General features: G+C 36.3%; 1 protein-coding gene across 1 annotated transcript in view; it reads right to left on the bottom strand.

The window, feature by feature from the left end:
- Window positions 1–21,747, bottom strand: part of LOC121419513 — a 331,043-nt gene that overhangs the window by 19,043 nt on the left and 290,253 nt on the right. The window contains exons 164-186 of the mRNA XM_041613966.1: window positions 20,240–20,398; window positions 19,198–19,338; window positions 18,906–19,004; window positions 18,454–18,564; window positions 17,367–17,462; window positions 16,629–16,748; window positions 15,269–15,397; window positions 13,500–13,613; window positions 12,642–12,824; window positions 11,642–11,724; window positions 11,149–11,236; window positions 10,844–10,929; window positions 10,084–10,281; window positions 9,236–9,329; window positions 8,717–8,890; window positions 7,782–7,864; window positions 6,994–7,090; window positions 6,199–6,290; window positions 5,113–5,292; window positions 4,363–4,542; window positions 3,482–3,575; window positions 2,498–2,680; window positions 1,863–1,960 (exon numbers count right to left, since the gene is read on the bottom strand). Coding sequence (XP_041469900.1) covers window positions 1,863–1,960; window positions 2,498–2,680; window positions 3,482–3,575; window positions 4,363–4,542; window positions 5,113–5,292; window positions 6,199–6,290; window positions 6,994–7,090; window positions 7,782–7,864; window positions 8,717–8,890; window positions 9,236–9,329; window positions 10,084–10,281; window positions 10,844–10,929; window positions 11,149–11,236; window positions 11,642–11,724; window positions 12,642–12,824; window positions 13,500–13,613; window positions 15,269–15,397; window positions 16,629–16,748; window positions 17,367–17,462; window positions 18,454–18,564; window positions 18,906–19,004; window positions 19,198–19,338; window positions 20,240–20,398 — 2,882 coding nt within the window. The remainder of the gene's footprint in view (window positions 1–1,862; window positions 1,961–2,497; window positions 2,681–3,481; window positions 3,576–4,362; window positions 4,543–5,112; window positions 5,293–6,198; window positions 6,291–6,993; window positions 7,091–7,781; window positions 7,865–8,716; window positions 8,891–9,235; window positions 9,330–10,083; window positions 10,282–10,843; window positions 10,930–11,148; window positions 11,237–11,641; window positions 11,725–12,641; window positions 12,825–13,499; window positions 13,614–15,268; window positions 15,398–16,628; window positions 16,749–17,366; window positions 17,463–18,453; window positions 18,565–18,905; window positions 19,005–19,197; window positions 19,339–20,239; window positions 20,399–21,747) is intronic.

Genomic DNA, 21,747 nt, shown 5'->3' with positions numbered 1-21,747 from the left:
TTTTTTGCTCCGCCAATAGGTGGGGGGGCGGGCCCTATGCAAATGTAAATCCAACCAAGAATTGGGTCTATACAACATAATGTCTAAAGGTCGGGGGCGGATCCATGACAGGGGGAAAAATTAGGTTCGCTTTCAAGGTGGGGGGGGGTCACTCTTCTGTTTTGGCTGCATTTTGCATTACAAATTTTAATTGTGCCTCTCATAATGGGGGGGGGTAGAAAGGTACCGGAAATTTGAGGATGCTGATTCATTCATGGCATACAATATTCAAATAGACGACCACAATTTCGTAAATATCCAGTCCACGCGCATGCGTACTCTCATTCCTAAGACGCAAGTCATGAATTTTGGGGAAAATGTTTTTAACCCCCCACCTGATCACGAATTCTGCGAGAACACAACTCTGCTTTCTCATGAATATTGATTTCGATGCAGAAGCAGCAATCGGGATGCGCACGCATTTGGTCAAACAACGAAAAAAAAAGATTAATATTAATCGATGACAGTCGTTTTTAACACAATCGGACATTGACGTCGAGAGACATGGAATCGCTTATCTGGAGAACCCCTCTCAAATTTCCGAGTTTTTTCCCACTCTTTCAACTGTATTTCCTCCATTTTTTTTCTCACCCTTCCTCTTTTCCCATCCCAATATTATTTTCTTATTTCTCTCTATTTCCCCTTCCTTTCCTCTCCCTTTGACTTCTTAGCTTTCTTTTTCCTCTTTTCACAATCTCTTTTGGTCCCGCTTCTTTACAACATGGAGATAAAGAAAATTAAGAGACAATATGTTATCCTGGGGAAATTGTTGCCCGTCAAAAATTTTAAGAAACTATTTAAAACAGTTTCTAATAAATCTTTGTAAATCTTTGATCTATCTATGCCTAATAGTTTCAAGCTGTTCCGGTCATATTTATTTTATCATTCTATTTCCTTCTGTTTTTTTTTGGAGGGGAGGGGGCTCTCGACACTTGTTTGAGATGCGAGTAATAATTAATATTCTAAGTCGACGTGAATTCTACGAATGGCTTGGGCCTACGAAACGAAAATATGTGGAATCTTATTTTCCCACCTAAAACATCATGAATTGACTCTCTTCCAATTGCAAAAAAGAGGTTTTCATGTTTATTGCAGCAAATTCGTAAGATCAGTAACGATTTATGACATGTGCGTGATTTTTGATTAAGCTACCGTGGCTTTATGAATGCAACAGAACTTCCATTATAGATGCGAACCACAGTTCAGAACAGTGACGCGAAATCTCGATCCAACAGTCAATATGAACATGATGAAGGCACACATTTGTTTTGGTCGTAGAGGGAGCTATTTAGAATAGATTCTTCGGCCTTTCGACAGAAATTAAGACTTGCAGGAAAGACGAACAAAAGAACGGTGGCATCAAAGGGCCTTTGATGGCGACCGTTCCTTTGAAGAGAAGGGAACGTTGGGCGGGAAAGCCGAAGCGAAAACCCGGATGCGGGAAGAACGATGAAGAACGGTGCATGGACTTTTGACAAGCTACCTTAAATCGCAAGGCCTCGAATTAGCCAAAAAGACCATCTGAAGCCATATCCTTTGCTAACCATATCATTGCCTGTTCCTTTTTTATTTGGGCCAATATAAGTGTGCATTCTTGTATTTGGTCATGATGCCCTTTTCTTATAAGTGTAATCTTATACAATTTATTTTCTTCATGCCCCTTTAAGAGAGGATTGGTGCCTTCCACATGTGCTCCTCACCATTGTGAACTTGCCCCCCAAAAATGTATTTTGAGACCTACTCTGATCATCTACCAGGTATCTATTATATAACATCAGTCCTACTGTATTACCAGTGATTTGTACCAAGGTTCCAATGCTTACCATACACAGGCATGTTGAACATTCATCCGGTTGATGTGAGGATCCACTTTCTAAGATGACATCATCAATCTGACAGGTCATCCTTGATACCTCAGGATCTTGATTGCAAAGACAGAATAATTAAAAGATTCAAGATTTAGAGCCATCCTTTACGAAGAGCTGCAAACTATCAGTCTTAACCATACAACTACATAGCTAGTGATGACTTTATAAGCCATCTGAAATAAGTAGGTACGGTATCTTTGCCCATGCTGAACACAATCAACTTATCAAAACCACTGTGAATTCATATTCACTTATTATAACACTATTCCAACTCTTTTCCATGTATTATAAGTGGTAAACATTGAATAGTTCATTAAAGAAAATGCGCATGCATATATTTTGTAATCTATATACAAAGTATGATAAACTCAGTAAAAAATGGATGGAGGGAGGGAGTTTTGGGGGAATATATTAATATTACATTAATCGTTGAGAGGAGGGCCTCGTATCCCCCCCCCACCTAGATATGGTTAAGACTTTTTTTCTTTCAATATACACACAATGTAAAAACATACAAATATAAATACATCTCCACATACATGCATAGCATTCCTGTCCTGTTTTAACATAGAGTACATTTATTTACTCACCAACACAATCGGGGCAACATGCCCCATCTCTGTAGACAACAGACTCCGCTGGACAATCAGGGATCGGGCAAGTGATGGGCTGGCAGTTGAGACGATCGTCCTGACAGACGCATTCCATGCAATCCTGTGTGGCTGGACTGAAGGTCTGACCATTGGTGTAAGTGGTGTTCTCGAATGTACAGCCTGGTCAGTTTGGAAAGACAAGAGTGTGTCATGAAGCATCTTGTCAGTGGTTTTCACTGGCTAATTTGTTTTGAGCCAATCAGATGCAAGGATTTGAGTAGCTTATAACAATTTAAACGGGATCACTGACTATTCTTTCATGAAATGCTCTACTGTTCAAATCAATTTTGGAAGCCAGGGCCACGTTTTACAAAGAGTTATAATTGATCCGATCAACCACAACTATGGAAAGTCATCAACATCTTAAATGCATGTTTGTTAAAACTATTTTGTAGATGCTTTCTTGTTAAGTTAGGGTGCTTCTCTTTGTTTACAAAGGGCATTGTGCAAATTTTCTGTATAAAAAAAAATATGACACATATGGATTTCCATAAATCTGAGGTTGATTGGATCAATAGTAACTCTTCGTAAGACGGGGCCCAGGATTCTGATTCAATGAAAGACACTCTACACTGTTTGATTAATCTTTATGATAATAGAACTGGAATGTTAAATGATGGGTACAGTGTGTTTGTGTAAAAGAGGATTTCATGTTATTATTGTACCTGCGGACTAATGAAATCTGTAATTTCCACATGCTTTGAAAATAGATCACCCATTTTAGAAGGTAACAGGCACATTGGTCTCATTGATGGACAAGAAGTAGTCTCTGTCCCCTATGTTCGACCTGGCCAATGCAGTGATGCATACCACAGAAACTGTAGATTTATTTATTTTGCACTTTCAGTCACAACTGAAACTTTGTGGAACCCTCCCTCCCCTCTTTGCCATTGCTTATGTGTATATTACTTAATAGCTTACCTTCACAAGATGCACAGCATTCTCCAAAATCAAACTGAGGATCGATACAGTTACGGATGGGACAGATGGGTGTGTTGCACTCTATCTCTGTATTCTGCAATGTAAAAAATAATGACAGAGGGGATGAAAACGGGGCAATCCAAAACATGTTTCTTCACAATGTGCTTATGAAGCTTAATTTTTTCTATAAAGGAATACAATTGACAAAGGCATTAGACATCCAAAACAATGTGGATGCAAAATGCATGTATTCCAAGAGTTTGGGACAATATGAGAATCACAATTTTCACATTCTCATTGTTTGATAGTGGACCTGGAAGAAAACAAGGCACATGCACAATGCCTCAAGATTACAGAACTATATAGTGGTCCAGTAAGTACATATGCAAATCTAAAAAATCCCTAATATAATACATATAATACGATGGTACTACACTACAAGTCGGACGCAACCGAAAATGAATCAACAATTGTACGCCAAGCTTTGCAATCTGACATGAGAGTTGGTTAATCATGTAACAAATCATTTGCATCCCTACATATGTAATAAACAAAATCTAAAGGTCTCCGTCCGTTTGGTTTATGAGGGAGGTGCAACAAAAGTACATCAGAAATAGCTTCTTTCTCACTACGAAAACAGTGGCCAGCCAAATCTCATACTACCTTTAATTACTGTGATAGAGTTAAATGGAAGATCTCCATAATTTTCATCTTTTGTTTTGTGATCTCTCTGACTAATATGTTGTACCCTCATTAAAAGTCAAGTATATGTGCCATCTAGTCTATCTTTTCAGGACTTTTGATTGTCCATGATGGTAATATGGGACAAATTTGCTCTTGACCAAATAGCCTTAAAATACAAGGAGTGAATTTGGACTTACGATACATCTGCATGTTGTACATGGGTCCTCCCCGTCCTGCCATGTTTGACCGTGGCTATATATGGTTCCATCCTGAGCGGTGCAGACGGCACATTGAGGGCAGCATTGTCCAAACGCTTGGACGGTCTCCATGCAGTATATGGGAGGGCAGGTCTCGTCCTCGCACATTACGTTCCCATTCTGAATGAGAAGTTACAAGGGTAACAGTATTGATTCATATACTGGAAAACATTGCTTTAGATTTCAATGAAGTCATCATCATCTCTTTCACTATCATTATCATAATTTACTTTATGGCAATTTCATTAAGAACTAACCCTTTGCAAGTCGGACCCTTATGTTTTCTCCATTCTTTCCTCTTCACTTCATTTACTACTCAAGTCAATAATGGAGGTTTTTATGGTAAACACCATGTATGTAGTCCTGAACAGGACGGTTTGTTATTCTTTCTTGATTGTATGTTAGCTCTGAAAAGAACTGTTAATGACATTAATATACTTTGAGAATTTTACAACTTCAATATGAAAAAAAAACATTTCATGATACAGCCATATAATAAAGGGTTGGACTTACATACAACTGTACTGTATCTTATTGAACAGCCCAACCTATTATTCTTGGCAAAATCATCATCAGCAGCACCATCACCACAATAATGGTCCTCATTAACATCTTTGTGACCTTGGCATCCACTAAATGAAATGTACAGGCACAATTACATCAAATCACACTAGGATATCAAACACTTACAATACATTGGCATCTCCTGCAGTTGGCGTCACTGGGGGTGAAACTGGAGCCGTTCCTGTAGAGATTTCCTTCAAACTCGCACACTGTGCAGTCTGGACAGCACACGCCTTCTATCTGGACACCATGGGTACAGCTAGAGGATTCCAGGCACGGGACAGGGACGCAATTGATGATGGTGTCCTGTAGATCAAAGAGAGAAGAGAATTATTGAATACTAGAGTGAGTGGCAGAAGAGTTAACCATTGGTCAATGTGAAAAGGTGTGTAATACCTGTATATCTATCATTAGGCAGTTTTCGCAACCAATACGCAGACGCTTTCTGGAACTAGAGAATCTATTGTCAAAAGCCCTTCATGACAAAGCAGACCGTGTCAAAAATAAGTGAATCAAGGCAGCAGGGTCGTCTTGGACCCTGGACAAACAATATACATGTATTTACAATTTCCGTCAACTCAGAATTTTACAATAATCAGCCGTTCAGGTTCCCAATTTTTTTTTTACAGAGGCCTCTAAGCTGTTAATTGTGATTTGACAGGCATTTTCAATAGATTTACTATGTTGTAGAATCTGGCCCTGTTGCAATGGCAAAAACTCTCTATCATCAATGCCACATTCACCAACACTATGAAAATTACTAACACCACCAAAATCAATTTTCATCTGAACCATCAAATTTACCAAGAACATTAACACCACTTTCAATAACACCACAAACATCAATCATCATCTGCACTAAAATAATCAACACTAATGCCAAAAACTAACACCACTATCAACATTGATTATATCTAGATCATCAAAATAACCATTGACACCAATATCAACACCACCTTCATTAACACTTACACCAACAGTAATCTGAACAATCAAACCAACACTAATGCCAAAAGCTAACACTTGCACCACTATCAACATTGATCACCATCTGGATCATCAAAATAACCACTAACACCAAAACCAACACAAACACCACACACAAATACCAACATCACACCACTAACACCAACACCATACCACTTATGCCAACACCATACTACTAACACCAGTACTGCATCGCTAACACCTCATGCATCAATGTCTTCTTACCAAGCAGGTACACTCTTGACAAGGATCAGAAGATGAGATCCATGTGTCACCACTTCTATGTTCACTTCCATCATCACCACGACAGAAGGCATCTAGAGGAAAAGATCGTTACCAGGGTATGTCTGACATTACATTATATTTCGTGAGCTAAAAAAATTATGTGACTTCCCTCTGGTCTAAATCACGTTGCTTTTTTAGATTGGAGAAAAATAAAATAGATACAAAATGAGTTGAAAGGGAATGTAATTAAAAATATGATGTATTAAGTTGCTCATCACACTTTTTAAACAGTGATTTTTAAATTACATTGCAATGCTAATGTATGAAAAGCAGAGATCATTCATGTTAAACATCTGATCGGTGATATACAAAGTACAGCGCTCCACAAGGATGATGTAGGGTCTACACATAAAATATTCTGCCTTGTCTAGAATTTATGTCATCATTTATTTGAACCTGTCCATTATTAGATGAGATAATTTAGGTAACTTGACAAATGTTTCTGTGCCATATATTTAAAAGGAACCTCTTATAATGGCGCTTAAAATCTTGACAGATAATTATAAATGCATTCCTCATTGTTTTGTCTATGACAAAGTGTAAGAATAGGTAATGATTGAAAAACCGCTTGCAGGATTCATGTAAGAAAGACGTTTTATATGTCTTTATTAATTCTAATTTAGGGAAGTACTTTATAGCACTCTTATTTCCTTGTGTAATTGTACAATAACTAATGAAAAATAAATTTCTTCAATTTTCTTCGAGAGGAATATCGTCTTAGAGTGGCTATCTTACCAGCACAAGATGGGCAGCATTCTCCAGCCACTGTGGTTGTCACTGGACAGTTCAGCATTGGACATTGTTCTCTCTCGGTACACTGAACTGATCCTTTCTGTAATATATATGAAAATAACATAAGAAATTCATTGACTTTTATTCCAAGTAATGCAATAATGATAGCAATGATAATAACAACAAAAATAATCATTATAATGACAGTAGTAATAATAGAAATAAAAATCGAGAAAGTTGTCTTATGAAGATCTTATTTTATGCAAAAAATTTCAATATGTAAGAACTATGATCAAGATTATAGTATTAATATTCTACATGTAACTGGGATAAATTGGTAAAATTCTTATAAAATTTCAAACAATTCATTCATGATTAAAAAAATTATAGGTTTTCACTAACACATTGTATTTCATCATGAAGATGGTCATAAAATGACCATCTGTATTGTACTGTGTTCATTAAGATATAGTTAAAATAAGTCATGTCATGTGTATCCACATGGGTAACCCCAGATATTTGTGTCTTTTTTAGAGGAGCCAAGTAAATAACTGCGGCAGTGTGTCCATTAGACACAAATGCCCTCAATGACACTTTTTCATACTAACACATCATCTAAGGTAGATGTGGACTTAGCATCTTTTCTTGTACGATTTCTCCAATCATTAAAATTCAATGAGATTACAATTATTTCACATCCAATAAAATTCTGCTTTGAAAAAACAAGTAAGAGTAACATGTATATATAATTCACACTGTAAAGCACTTTCTAAATCTAATGCAAAACTTACATCACAGTGACATGTCTTGCAAGAATCGAGGGCAGGATTGAAGTATTCACCATCAGGGATGATCTGACCCAAGAAATAGCAGTCTACATTGTACCAAAAAACCAAAATTGATTTTTATTTTTTTCATTCCTGTTTCACAATAATACAAGTACATATATTATTTCTGCTTCTGTCATTCTGTTCATTCATACGATTTAACTCTGATGGGTTCATTCAAAGAACATCAGCATGTACATGCTAGATGTATATAATTTTCCAAACGTACCATATAAACAGTGTCAAACATTATTAAAGGTACATGTACCAGTATGATGCATTGATCCTCAAAACATTGAATTACTACATGTATGTGGGATAATCATTTAATGAAAATTTATCAGCAAGGTATATTCACATCTAACAAAGATAAACATTTCAAATCTGAAATATACCCAAGACTGATTGCGTTGACGCGACAGTTGGTCCTGCGACAATTGCTCTGGGCACAATTTAGACCAAGTAGGGTTAGGGTAAGGGTCACAATAGGGTCTTATGTGAGATTTAGCATAGGGTATAATGTTGAACCCAGGGTTGATAGTGGTCATACGATTAGTATGGGAAAAATAAAGCAGACCAAATGTCACCGGAGAAAATGTCAAGTAACCCTGATTGCATTCATATACACGCACATATATCATATGGGAATCCCATTTCTATTATAAGCAAATGAAATCATGCAATTTGTTATTTTCGTCAAGAGAGAATTTGCAATATACTTCTGACGATTTGCAATAGATGTACAAAAGTATATCACGAATCATCACAATTAAAGACAACAAAAGTCTGAGCCACAATGGCCTATCAAAACATTCAATCCTCACAGACAGGTCATCACACAACAGGTTTCAATGTAGGCAATACAATTACTCAACATTATACATGTACATGTACCATACCTTCACATAGAGGGCAGCATTCTCCAGGTGGATGGTAGGGGGCGCTGCACTGAACGTTACAGCTGGTTGGCTCACAGATGACATCCCCACCAAGGCAGATGCAAGAATCACACTTGTCAAAGGCAGATTTGAATGTGGCACCATATGAGAAACCAATACCATTGTAGTAGCAACCTGCAAAATATATCAAAAACATGGTAGAAGTAAAAATTTGATTGTTTTGCGCAGACTTTAAAGTTTGAGGGAGCGTCGCATGAACAGACATGTCAGATGGAAATTTTATCAAAACTTGACTATAGTAACAGTCAGACACCCTTGCTTCTCGGTTTATGAAAAAAACTTGTCATACAACGAATGCAGATGAAACGCTCAGTTTCTTGACTAATTACTCAAAACAATCCACTCTAAATCTTGGGTCAAGTAAAAAAAATGCTGTTATGGAAAATATACTAGAAATAAGATCAAAGGAAAAATTAAAACAATTTTGTCATTAACTGAAAATGGATCAAACACACTTACCGTTGCAATCTGGACAGCACTGGCCTCTAACATGGACTGGGTTGTTACAGTTAAACTCACACTGCTCCCTTGCACATTGTACTTCTCCAGTATTCTATGATAAAATAAAAAAAGAATATCATAAATAATGATCTACATTTATAAAAAAATAACCTTAATTGTGCCAACAACATATTTCACCTGTGCGAGGGTTTGTTGAAATGGTACATTTATCTACTATGCATACGAAGTCCAGAAAAAAAAGAAGTTAAAACAGGGAGCAAAAATACTTGTGATAACTGTTTAGGTGTGAACTGCAGCCCGTTTCATGAAACTTGTTACAGAATAAAACAGTTACAAGCTACTGAAATCATTCAATTTGACTGGCTTATAGTAAACCTATAGAAACTGCACATTTGTTATTGTAAAACATCTTTATGAAACCAAACTAAGGGGCCTGAATTCACAAAGGTGGGTTTGAAAACCCACGGTTGAATCCATGGTTTATGCGGATTTCCTGTATAAATTACGCTCAATTTAGCGTGTATCGGGCGCGTGTATAAAATGTCCAATGCTGATGCGCGCTTTTGTCACAGTGCGCCAAAATGACGCCTGTTACCATGGTTATCCACGCTTTTTCATTCACTAGTCCAGTTTGAAGAGTGGACTCATGAATAAAAAACAATGGACTCATGAATAAAATAGCGTGGATAACCATGGCAACAGGCGTCAATTTGGCGCACTGTGACAGAAGCGCACATCAGTATTCGACATTTCTTAATATACGCGTTAAAATAAGCGTAATTTATACAGGAAATCTGCATAAACCGTGGACTCAACCGTGGATGTCTGATAGCTTTCTTACTCACCAAACATGTGCAGGTGAGACAGTTATCCCTGGGATCAGTCCATGTTGTCTCATACTGATGGAGAAGACCATACTTATCCACACAGCCAGGTACGGCACTGATACACTTGGGACAGCAGTCCCCGGGAAGCTGGACTCTCTCGTTACGGGAGCAGTTCAGAGCTGGGCAGTCAAATGGACGGCATTCAACGACACCTTTCTGTATTAAAAAAATTGAAGAATGTTCATGAAATTCAAGAACGTTTCCGGCTTTTTGCCTTGAGCCCCAGTTTTAGCAAATATCACAAATGTACAGCTTAAAGCCATTGTTCAGGAATGGGAGAATAGAAAAATTTTATATTTAGCAGTTTTTGTCAGCTAAAATATAAGATAACATTTATTGATTTTTCACACACTTTAATTTCAATTATAAAAGGAAAAAAATTGTTTTGGATATATTTGTTCACAAACGGCTTAACTACATGTATGTAACATACATGTATAAACAGAAACTTGTGCATGGGTATGCAATTCGAGTCTTCAATGAAATTATGGCAAGCCAAACATTTCAAAATATTATTAGACTGTATGCTTCTTAAATTACCTGCGTTTCTCTTTCAAAAATTTAATTTGCTATATAAATTGTAAAAGATCTTTACCAGAGTTTGCTATCCATAGCTGAAACACAGATTTATAGAATTGAGCCAAACTGGAGATCAGAATATGGCTAATAGGATTTTCATATTTCGGAAGTCAGCAGGGTAAAAAGTCAAAATACTTACCTTGCATTTACAGACACTGCAGTCCAGGGATTCTACCGTAAACGTCTCTCCATCCTGGTACTCAGAACCTTGGAACTCACAATTATCTATTCAAAGTAAACATATGAAAATCATAATAAATCGATACTAACATTCAAGTAAATGACATTAGCCCTTAAACAACACAAAATATATCATAAAATAAATTGTCTTTTTCACTTGTGTCAAAATTGTCAATATTAAAATCATCATCACCATGACCATTATTGCCATCATACAAGTAGCTATTTCCCCCATCATAAACAAAGCCTTATGATTTTATTCACCTTCACATGTTAGACAGCATTCACCCTGCACAGGTCTGGAGCAGTCTATCTCAGGGCAGCTAACATTACTACATCGGACATTACCATCCTGCAAAAGAAAAATAGCCATGGTTAAAAGCAATCACTTCATTTGCATGAAATTCAATGGTATATCATAAGGGATGGTGCTGTGGGGATGAAACAGTCTGAAAAAGAGTATGCATTTCCTAAGTTTATTGTAAATGATAAATTTATTTTTTCACCAAGTAATCATTATCACATTCTACAACCAAGTGTAATACAACAATTAAATAAATTTACATGGGCTCACCAAAAACAGCAAAGAACTAAAACTAATCAAGACTGAATATACAGTGTATGATAGTTATAATGATTATCATAATTTTTATTTAAATTGTAGATCTGTTATCAAAACAAAATAGTGGGCCGAGCACGATTCTCACAAAGAATGAAAGATAACTAGATTAAATCTGGCTAATTATTGTTAGCTCACCTGGCAAATACAAGTTGTGCATTGTTGACTCATGGGAGAGAAATAAAGATGATTCCTGATCACATTGCCTTCATACAAACAATCTAAATCAAAATAAAAAGAGAATTGTAGGAAATACAGAGTTTTAAATAGCTCACAAATGTTTGGAGCTAACAAATAAATACAGCAAAAATATAGATTCAAATATTCAGAGTAGACTGATACACAAACTTAGCAGTGCATAAATCACAAAATGAGCAACAACACAAGTAGAGTTGGTTTCCCTAGGAAAAAAAATATAAGGATAGGAATAGTGTCTCTTTTTAAGTACTGTACATTAAAAATGTTTAAGTTTGTTTGCATCATGAACAATGCAGAGTTTTTAATAATAATAATTATAATAATAATAATAGGCATTTGTATAGCGCCATCTATCTAGAAATATTCTATTCCGAGGCGCGTTATTATTATCATTACCCTGGCTTTAGCTCGAGCTGCCTTTCAGCGCTCATGCATTCAAGGAATCAATCCTGCCGGGTGCCCATTCACCTCACCTGGGTCGAGTGCAGCACAATGTGGATAATTTTCTTGTTGAAGGAAATTACGCCATGGCTGGGATTTGAACCCACGACCCTCTGTTTCACAGTCAGAAGACTTATCCACTGGGCCACAACGATCCACACATGCCAATTATGCCAATGATGTGACATAAAGTAAATAAACTGTTTGAAAGTAAAGTAACTAAAATCCACCATATCTATTGTTACCCATTTTCTTGCATACTCTGATGGAAAAAAGGAGAACTAACAGCTGAATACATAAAATATACAACGTATCACAGAGATAACCTTCTAAAAAGTGCCTAAAACAGGTAAATCTGTCCATTTGAGATTTCTCCAATCTGGATTCGTACATGAAACAGGAAAATGCTACAAAACAGCAAATTGTGTCCATTTTGCAAAGTTAGGCTCACTGTGAATGTATACGCAAGTGACATTTACAAATAATCTATTCAACATACCTGTGCATTCATGACAGCATTCTGTTTGGTGAGGAGCAGGATAATCACACTGTATATCACAGATCTCTCTCATACATTTCACTTGACCGTCCGTACAGTTGCAGTGGTCACAGGGGTCAAACGGTGATGTCCAGTTGGTGGAATGGTCGTATTCGATACCTTGGTATGTGCACTGCTGGAATTCTGAAACAAGAGATGACAATTCATAGCTATTTAATTCCACATTCATTTGAAATATTTCAAGCCATGTTTTAGTTAAATGAGTTATCTACACATGAAGGTATTACTCATTATGCATGGTAAAAAATAAAACAAGCAAACATTTGTGAAAAAATGACCTCACTGTTTTAGGCCTGACATGGTCAGGCATTTATTGAAGGTGAATTCTAAGCTCCATTGACTGATGAAACAAAAAGTAACTTTGAACATAAATTCATAAAGCAGGGTTTTTAGTTTTGGAATACATATCATGAGACCTTGGCCCCGTCTTACAAATAATTACGATTGATCCCATCAATTGCAACTATGGACTGCCAGTAATGTCAACATCTAAAATGCAAATATGTTCAAAATATTTTCCAGATATGATGAATATTCATACATTCATCAATCTCTTGAACATTCAGTCTGATTCTCTTTGTTTACTAAGGATGCAAATTTCCTGAAGACAAAATTATTTCATGGATGGATTTCCACACAATGACATGTAAGATTGATTGGATCAATCGTATCTCTTTGTAAGATGGGGCCCAGGTAATATTCTAGGACTTAAAGTTACATACACTTTCAAAAAGCTGAAGGAAATGACATTCCTGAGTTTGGTTAAATTTGTACTGTCCAAAAGCATGCTCAACTTACTTGGTGTCGGACAGTCGGTACAGGTGGTGACACCCAGATCACAGGAGCACTCGGTACACCCATCCACTGTCCAGGTGGTACCCGATGGATACAGATGGTTCTCATACACACAACCTGTACAAAGGCAATGGGAAATAATCACCATGAGAGGTACAGTGAGGTCTGATGGAGAAACAGGTATTATGAATGCGATAATGTAAATTTTGACATGATTAATTGACTTGAATTTCAAATGCATTTAATAGTTTGAGTTCCAGATGACTGGAAATGTGAAAAGCCGCTTCTACTCTTTTTTGTTGAAAATCGCGCTTATGGAAGACTAGACAACCAAATATACTTGTGGCTGAGAGTGGGTTGCCACTTGCATTTTCTTGTCGTATCATACAAATTCTTTATGTGATTTGTTACACAGAATTACAATAACACTAAGAACAACATCTGAAACTTTGCATGTATCCAAGCTTTCAAAGAACAATCATAGACATTTTTAGGACAATGAATGCAGTACATATTTATTGATATTGGTCATTCCTTCTGCGGAATGTATTTGCAATGTATGTAGTCTTTTATACAAATTATCTTTAATAATTACTTTCTTTTTATAAGGAAAAAGAAGTGCACGTAAATGTTATCGATTTAACAACAAAAATTGAATCTTAACAAGTGGAATGCCTCTGGCCGTCTCACCTGCATCACGCGGTTCAATATAGCAGCAGTGCTGACTTTGAATACTACTCTAACTCGCACAAGATGTTCAGCGATACATGGTTACTCTTATGTCCACTTTTTATGAACTAGACCAATAAACTTACAGAGATATGATGGTTATTCAACAAAAAACCCCAACATGGCCAAAGTTCATTGACCTTACATGACCTGTGACCTTGATCATGTGACCTGAAACTCGCACAGGATGTTCAGTGATACTTGATTACTCTTATGTACAAGTTTCATGAATCAGATCCATAAACTTTCAAAGTTATGATGGTAATTCAACAGATACACCCAGTTCGGCCAAAGTTCATTGACCTTTGACCTTGGTCATTTGACCTGAAACGCGCACAGGATGTTCAGAGATACTTGATTACTATAATGTCCAAGTTTAATGAACTAGACCAATAAACTTTCAAAGTTATGATGGTAATTCAACAGATACCCCCAATTCGGCCAAAGTTCATTGACCCTAAATGACCTTTGACCTTAATCATGAGACCTGAAACTTGCACAAAACGTTCAGTGATGCTTGATTACTATTATGTCCAAGTTTCATGAATCAGATCCATAAACTTTCAAAGTTATGATGGGAATTCAACAGATATCCGCAATTTGGCCAAAGTTCATTGACCCTAAATGACCTTTGACCTTGGTCATGTGACGTGAAACTCGTGCAGGATGTTCAGTGATACTTGATTAACCTTATGTCCAAGTTTCATGAACTAGGTCCATATATTTTCTAAGTTATGATGACATTTCAAAAACTTAACCTCAGGTTAAGATTTCGATGTTGATCCCTCCAACATGGTCTAAGTTCATTGACCCTAAATGACCTTTGACCTTGGTCATGTGACATGAAACTCTAATAGAATGTTCAGTAATACTTGATTAACCTTATGGCCAAATTTTATTAACTAGGTCCATATACTTTCTAAGTTATGACGTCATTTCAAAAACTTAACCTCAGGTTAAGATTTGATGTTGACACCGCCGCCGCCGTCGGAAAAGCGGCGCCTATAGTCTCACTCTGCTTCGCAGGTGAGACAAAAACCAACCTGAAGGTCCCACACAAGTATTGCCATCAGCCTCTAAGATGGATCCCTCGTAGCAAGCACATAGGTATGATCCAATGATGTTCAGACATCGCTGCTCACAGTTGTGTTCACCTTCACATTCATCAATGTCTAAAGACAATAAAAACAAGATAGTAAGAACACACCTTGGCTGTGCAACCCTTTATGTTAACCCTAAAAAGACTTTTTGACCGCGTTGCTCGCTGACTTTTTACTTTCATGTCTCGCGCAACTTTTGAAACCGAAATTGTGACCCCCTGATACGGGGTTCCGAAATTACACAACATTTTGTAAGTGCATGCAGACCCAAAATTACTCAAAAACGTGAATTTGTGTACAAATCCAATGCAAATAGTGTTTTTAGCCAAAATTCATAAATGTATCATTATTTTTCCTTTTACTGCTTGAAATCAATTAATTTTATCTTTTTTATGGTCGAAATAAAGTCCCCGACAATTTCCATTGAAAAAACAATAAAAAACAAAAAGTCGAAAAACAAAGAAATACATAAGAAATTTAGAAAAACAATAGAATACATAAGAAAATGAATGTGATGTTGAATTTTTTTAAAATAAATTTGATCAGATGCCTATCTAGAGTATGTGAAACAAAAATTTGCATTTCAGGGGCATTATTTTATTAATTAGAGCAAACTTATGATTTTACGCATAAATTAGCATAATTAATGAGACATGGGATTTTTTTGCAGAATTTGATGTTATAGTTTTGTAGGTAATGCCATGGGTAATGCGTGTGCCAATTTTCGTCGCGATCGCGCGATCGACGGCCGAGATCATAAGGGGGGGCTGAATCAGCCCCCCCCCCCGTCTTCTTAGGCGTCGAAATAGCCCAGTCTATTTAGGGTTAACTATCATCTGTTGTGTTCTCACAATCGGGCTTCAGAAAAAAAGAATTTACTCTAGTTCTGCTCAAGGCCAATGAAACATAAATCATGAATGCCAACCTCTTGAAAGAATCATCTAGCTGGAAAAGCACTAGTAAAATAGACATGTGTATTAAAAAAGATTCGGAGGAAATAAATATCTTTTAAAAAAAGCAGTATGAAAAAGATAAGAAATGGCACCCCTCACAAGAGGATTTCAATAAAAATTCCAATAATCAAGACCATTAACCAATCATAATAGTCATATGCAATAGTTTGAATGCCTCTGTGATACAGTGCCTGTAGATGAGGTAATGACCTAACGGAACATGTATGGTACATGTATAATTCAGTAATACTCTGACAACCATGATTATTACAGACAACTAAGAACCTAGTTTCACACTACTTCAGTTCCACTTTTTAGGTATAAATGGATTACTTGTTACATGTACCTACCTACGCATTTCCTGTCTGCAGTAAGTCGATAGCCAGGAGCACACGAACAGTAGAAACTCCCAATGGTGTTGAAGCAATCATGTTTGCAGATAGTAGGGTTGATTTCACATTCATTGATATCTTTAAAAATTCAAATACACCAATAATAACAATAAATTTCAAAACGATTGATGCAAAGTAAGCCTGTATTGCACTGGTAATTTTTGTATATTAGGTGCTTTATGCTAAAACTATGCTTTTCCATGACAGAATTTTGAAAACTTGTAAACAAGAAAAATCAGAGCCCTGCTCTTGGTAACAATTTTTGCCTATCGGAATAGATCATATTTGTTTGTTCTGATCAAATCACATTTCAAACAGGTATCAACATTGCTAAGACTTTTCACATCTTTGCGATCATCTCATTTTTTAAATGGATGAAACATGTGTGATATATTCAGGACAATAAATCATTGCAAAAATATTGGGGGATGCAGAGGAAGAGAATATAAGGAGGCAAAAGTGGTCACTGAAATGTTGGCTCAAACAAAAGTAGAATGTCTGCTAGTGAATGGAAGTTTGTGCTTATACAGTGTATTAAATAAAGTGGCTACCCTGGGTCACTATTAATGATTTTATTATCATCATAATCATTAATATTATTATCAGTATTATTATCATTACTATTATCATTATCATCATCATTGTTATTATTATCTACTTTTCAATAATGGGCAATCAAAGATAACTGTTTCTTACCTTCGTTGCAAGTACTTCCTGTAAATCCTACTGGACATCGACAGTAACCAAGAACACAGACAGCGTTGTTCTCACACATCGGATCACATGACATCTCTGTGAAAAGTAAAATACAAGACACAAAATGAGTATAGATACCCCAACACCATCATCAATGTCATCAGCATCATGACTTTCTTCATCATTACTATCATCCCCATCATCATAATTGCCATCAAGACCATTTTCATTGTCATCATTGTCATCATTATGATCACCATCAACATCATTTTCACCATCATAATCTCCATTTTCATGATCAACATTGCCATCGTTATCATCATCACAAGTACATCACAATAAACATCACCACCATCACCATCACCACCATCATCACAATACCATCATCAATGTCAACACCAAACCAGCCAAAGATCCTCTTATTCTGTCCCCTGTGCATTACTTTCAGAACATTAATCTCTTCAGTTTCTTACCGGACAGAGACATCATTCAATTCAATTTAATTATTTCATTTCCATTCAAAACATAATTCAAAGCAATATAAAGTAATACAAATCAAGTACAAATTTACAGAAGGGCATTCTTACTTCGTAAAACAAACAAAGAAATAAACAGTGTAATATAGAGCATAAATGGATGTGAGGGGGATCCACTAAAAAGCAAACCTCGTAAAGTGTGGATCCCCCTTGGAAATGAAGAAAGTATAGTTGACTTATTCCTATATGCGTACATATATGTATTACAGGAAAGAAAAAGAGATCAAAAGAAATCGTATTGATGCAAACATAATTACTGAACAAGTCATGACCATCATCAACCAGACCATCATCATCATAAACATAATCATCTTCACAATCATCATCATCGCTCCAATTATCACCGTCATCATCACCACTATCACCACCACTGATAATCAATCACCATAAACATCAACCAGCCCAAGATCCTCTCATTCTGTCTGCTGTACGTTACTTTCAGAACATGTATTTCCTCTGCATACTAGCGGACAGAGGCAAAGACTTGGACATCATCATCACTGTCATCACCATCATCATCATCACTCTCTCATTCGGTCTCCTTACTTTACCTTCAGAGCATGTATCTCCTCTGTATCCAAGAGGGCAGAGACATAACCCTTGCACACATGTTGCTCCATTCTCACATTGTGGTTCACAAGGTATGTATGTATCAGTGAAATCTAGAACAGAAAAAAATCACTTTAGAATCAGACCTGTGTAACATGTATAAAGACTATAAAAGAAAGACAAAATATGTGGTCTTCATAAAACTATGGTCTTTATGGATAGGTTTCAGAAATACATGTTTCCATGAGGAATATTATACAAAAGAAAACATACTTGTATTCTTTGAATACACGTAGGTGCTATACCAGGTTCTAATGTATTAAATTATTGGAAAATCACTCGCAGTGATAGAATGTTTTTGTGTGTTTCACAGACTACTTCCCACAGAGTCATAACACTTGTTACATAACATAATGATATCATGTGACTAGTTTCTCATAAAACATTTACTTACTTGATAATTCACAGAATTCTCCATAGTAATCTTCGGCACAGACACACACTCCATTCTGGCAGTGACCACCATTGAGGCAGGGGTGTGAACAGGTTATAGCTGTGGAGGGACAAAATAATGCAACTTATTTGAATAACCCTGCTAGAAAGAACACAGTCTGTCATGAATCGTGAAATAAAGTTGATATTGTGAAAAACAGAGGTTGGGCATACAAATAGATTATTTGTATCGAGTTGCCCAACATATCACTCAGTATTGAATAGCAATGGACAACAGATGTGTTTCAACTTACGGAGTATCATCAAGGTGATAGTTCTGGAGAGTGGTCCAGCCGTGCAAGAATAGTTTCCAACATCATGTATTTGGAAGTCATTGATGACCAGCTCAATGTTCTGATCATCGATCACACTGACATGCTTGTGACCTGTACCACCTATAGAAAAGAAGATACGTGTATACAAGGACTTTGATATGATAGCAAAAGATTATATTTAAAAAATGTGTAATGTTATTCCGTTATTCCTTAGCCGGGTAATAATAGCAGGGTCTGCTGGGAGAACAGTTTTGGGAACTGAAGGGGCTACCCTGGGTAAATATACCGTTTGTATTATTATTATCATTATTATTATTATGTGCTTGGTCATTTTCTTGCCAATCATTTTATGTCAAAAATCCATACTCTTTTTATTAGACTTATGGGGCGTTGCAAGAAACTTGCAATCAATTGCAGGTCTATTTCCGTTCCAGAAATTAAGCATATGCCGGGCAATTAATTGTAAATTTGCGATTGATTGCTAATCTGTTCCATGAAACAAGGAGTGTAATCTAATTTGATATAGCTTAAACTGATCAATTGTAAAATTGCAACAGAATATTTGTGATTGGTTGCAAGTATTTTTTTGCAACACCCCCTAAGAAGTTTGCGACGTTTAGGTGCATACAAATATGTAATGTTGATTGAAATTCTCTTTTCAAACATCTGTTAAATGTGCATATTCTGCTGAATTCTTTAAATATCATGACACCAAATGTAGCAACGATTGGAGAAAAAAATTGTATTAGTAAATGTAGCCTGTAAAAATATATTTTTTCATATACAATTTTATAGAATAACACCCTCATGTCCATGACTTTCAAACTTCAGGGAAAAGGGACATTTATGAAATGTTTGAAAATATTGGTGGTGATTTGAGTATTTACAAAATTACTATGGAAGTACACATAGTTCATGAATTTTTTTTTACAAATGTAGGGATACAAAGGACAGGTAAAGTATTATTCTCTCAGAGACAGTTGGGAGAAATATCATAAACACAAAGAAAAAGTGAACTTACCATTTGCCAGAGTATTAATGAGAGTCCCATTGGGAGTGTACCATGAAGGCGATTCATCCACATCTCTGCTCCTCACATTACACATTATAGTGGTGTCCTCTCCTAGGGCCAGGACCTGGGCTTGGAATGGGGTAACCACGATCTGGGGCTGGGATCCAACTAATGAGGATGAAGATAAATCTAGAATTCATCATTTGAACTTTTTTAGTACGAAATATTTTTATTATGCCAATAACTTTTGCTATATACAAAAAGGGTAAGAAGAAAAGAAGTAATGAGAAGAAAAAAGAAAGAGAGGAAGGGCAAGAAACAGGAGAAGAAAAATAAATAGAGAAGTGGAAGAAGGAGGAGGAAGAGGAGAACAACAGAAGGAGGAGCAGGAGAAGGAGAAGAGGAAGAAGAATAAAAAAAGGAGAAGGAACGGAGAAGAAGAAGGAGAAAAGAAAGTGGAAGAAAAGGATGACAAAACAATTAGAAAAAGAAAGAAAATTGGAGGAAGAAGCAAAAGGAGAGGAAGACAGGAAAAAGAAGAAGAGGAGGAGGAGAATGAATAGGAAGAAAAAAGATAGAAAGTTAGAAAAGGAAAATGAGGGTAATAGGAAAAAGACAAATGAGGAGAAGTGGTAGGAAAAAATTAAACAGGAGAAATACTTAAACAGGAGAGAAACAAGATGCTTTCCACCCTCAGAGTTTGGATCAAACCAGCCATGATTCATCTCTATTACTACCTGGTTATGACAGTGTTCAGTAAAAGCCAACAAGACAAGCAATATCTGTTTCATAATGAGTATGCTTAACATGCAGTTTGAACTGCAATGGTCGTTCCCTAAGATAATGATAGCAGTGGTTTGATTTTCCAGAAGAATCTGAACCCGACATGACTCGGGGCCTTCTTTGGGGTGAAAATGATTTGGCCAAATGCAATAATGGTTAAAAGCTTGAATTGACTGCATACATGTATGAATGCAATGACAAATAGACCTCTCATGAAATCTGATGAACTATGTGATAACACTATTACTAGTGAAAAATAGGCATTTTCTTAATTTTCAATGTCATCAAGGATAAGACATAATTTCCATTTCCTAGATTATCCAAAAACTTGGTGGAGTTGAAAGGCCTAAAAAAATGAAAAAATTTTCCTTTTCGTCCAAAAGATGACACTGAATTAGGTTAATAGTGTCCATCTACATGTAGAATGTATCCATGTTCATACATGTACATGCATGGTATGTAGATGCATGGTATATCTACTTTGATTCCTGTTCATTCTTAGATCTTACTGATCAAAGTCAGATCCAATCCTGGTTCCAGGGCTCCGACTGGATCGCAATTTGGAAGGAAGAAAACAACAAATTCTTCAAATTCCTAACTGATACTGGCATTTTCATCAAGATAGAAAATTACTTCACAAACCAGTAGCCAGGGGGTTCAGGGATTCGAGCCCCCTAAAATGTTCATTCACAAGAAAAATTAGGAGAAGGTTAAGGATAATAGAAGGGAAAATA

The sequence above is a fragment of the Lytechinus variegatus genome, chromosome 8 (assembly GCF_018143015.1).
Source record: "Lytechinus variegatus isolate NC3 chromosome 8, Lvar_3.0, whole genome shotgun sequence".
NCBI lineage: Eukaryota > Metazoa > Echinodermata > Echinoidea > Temnopleuroida > Toxopneustidae > Lytechinus > Lytechinus variegatus.
This window is presented reverse-complemented; position numbering and strand designations above follow the sequence as displayed.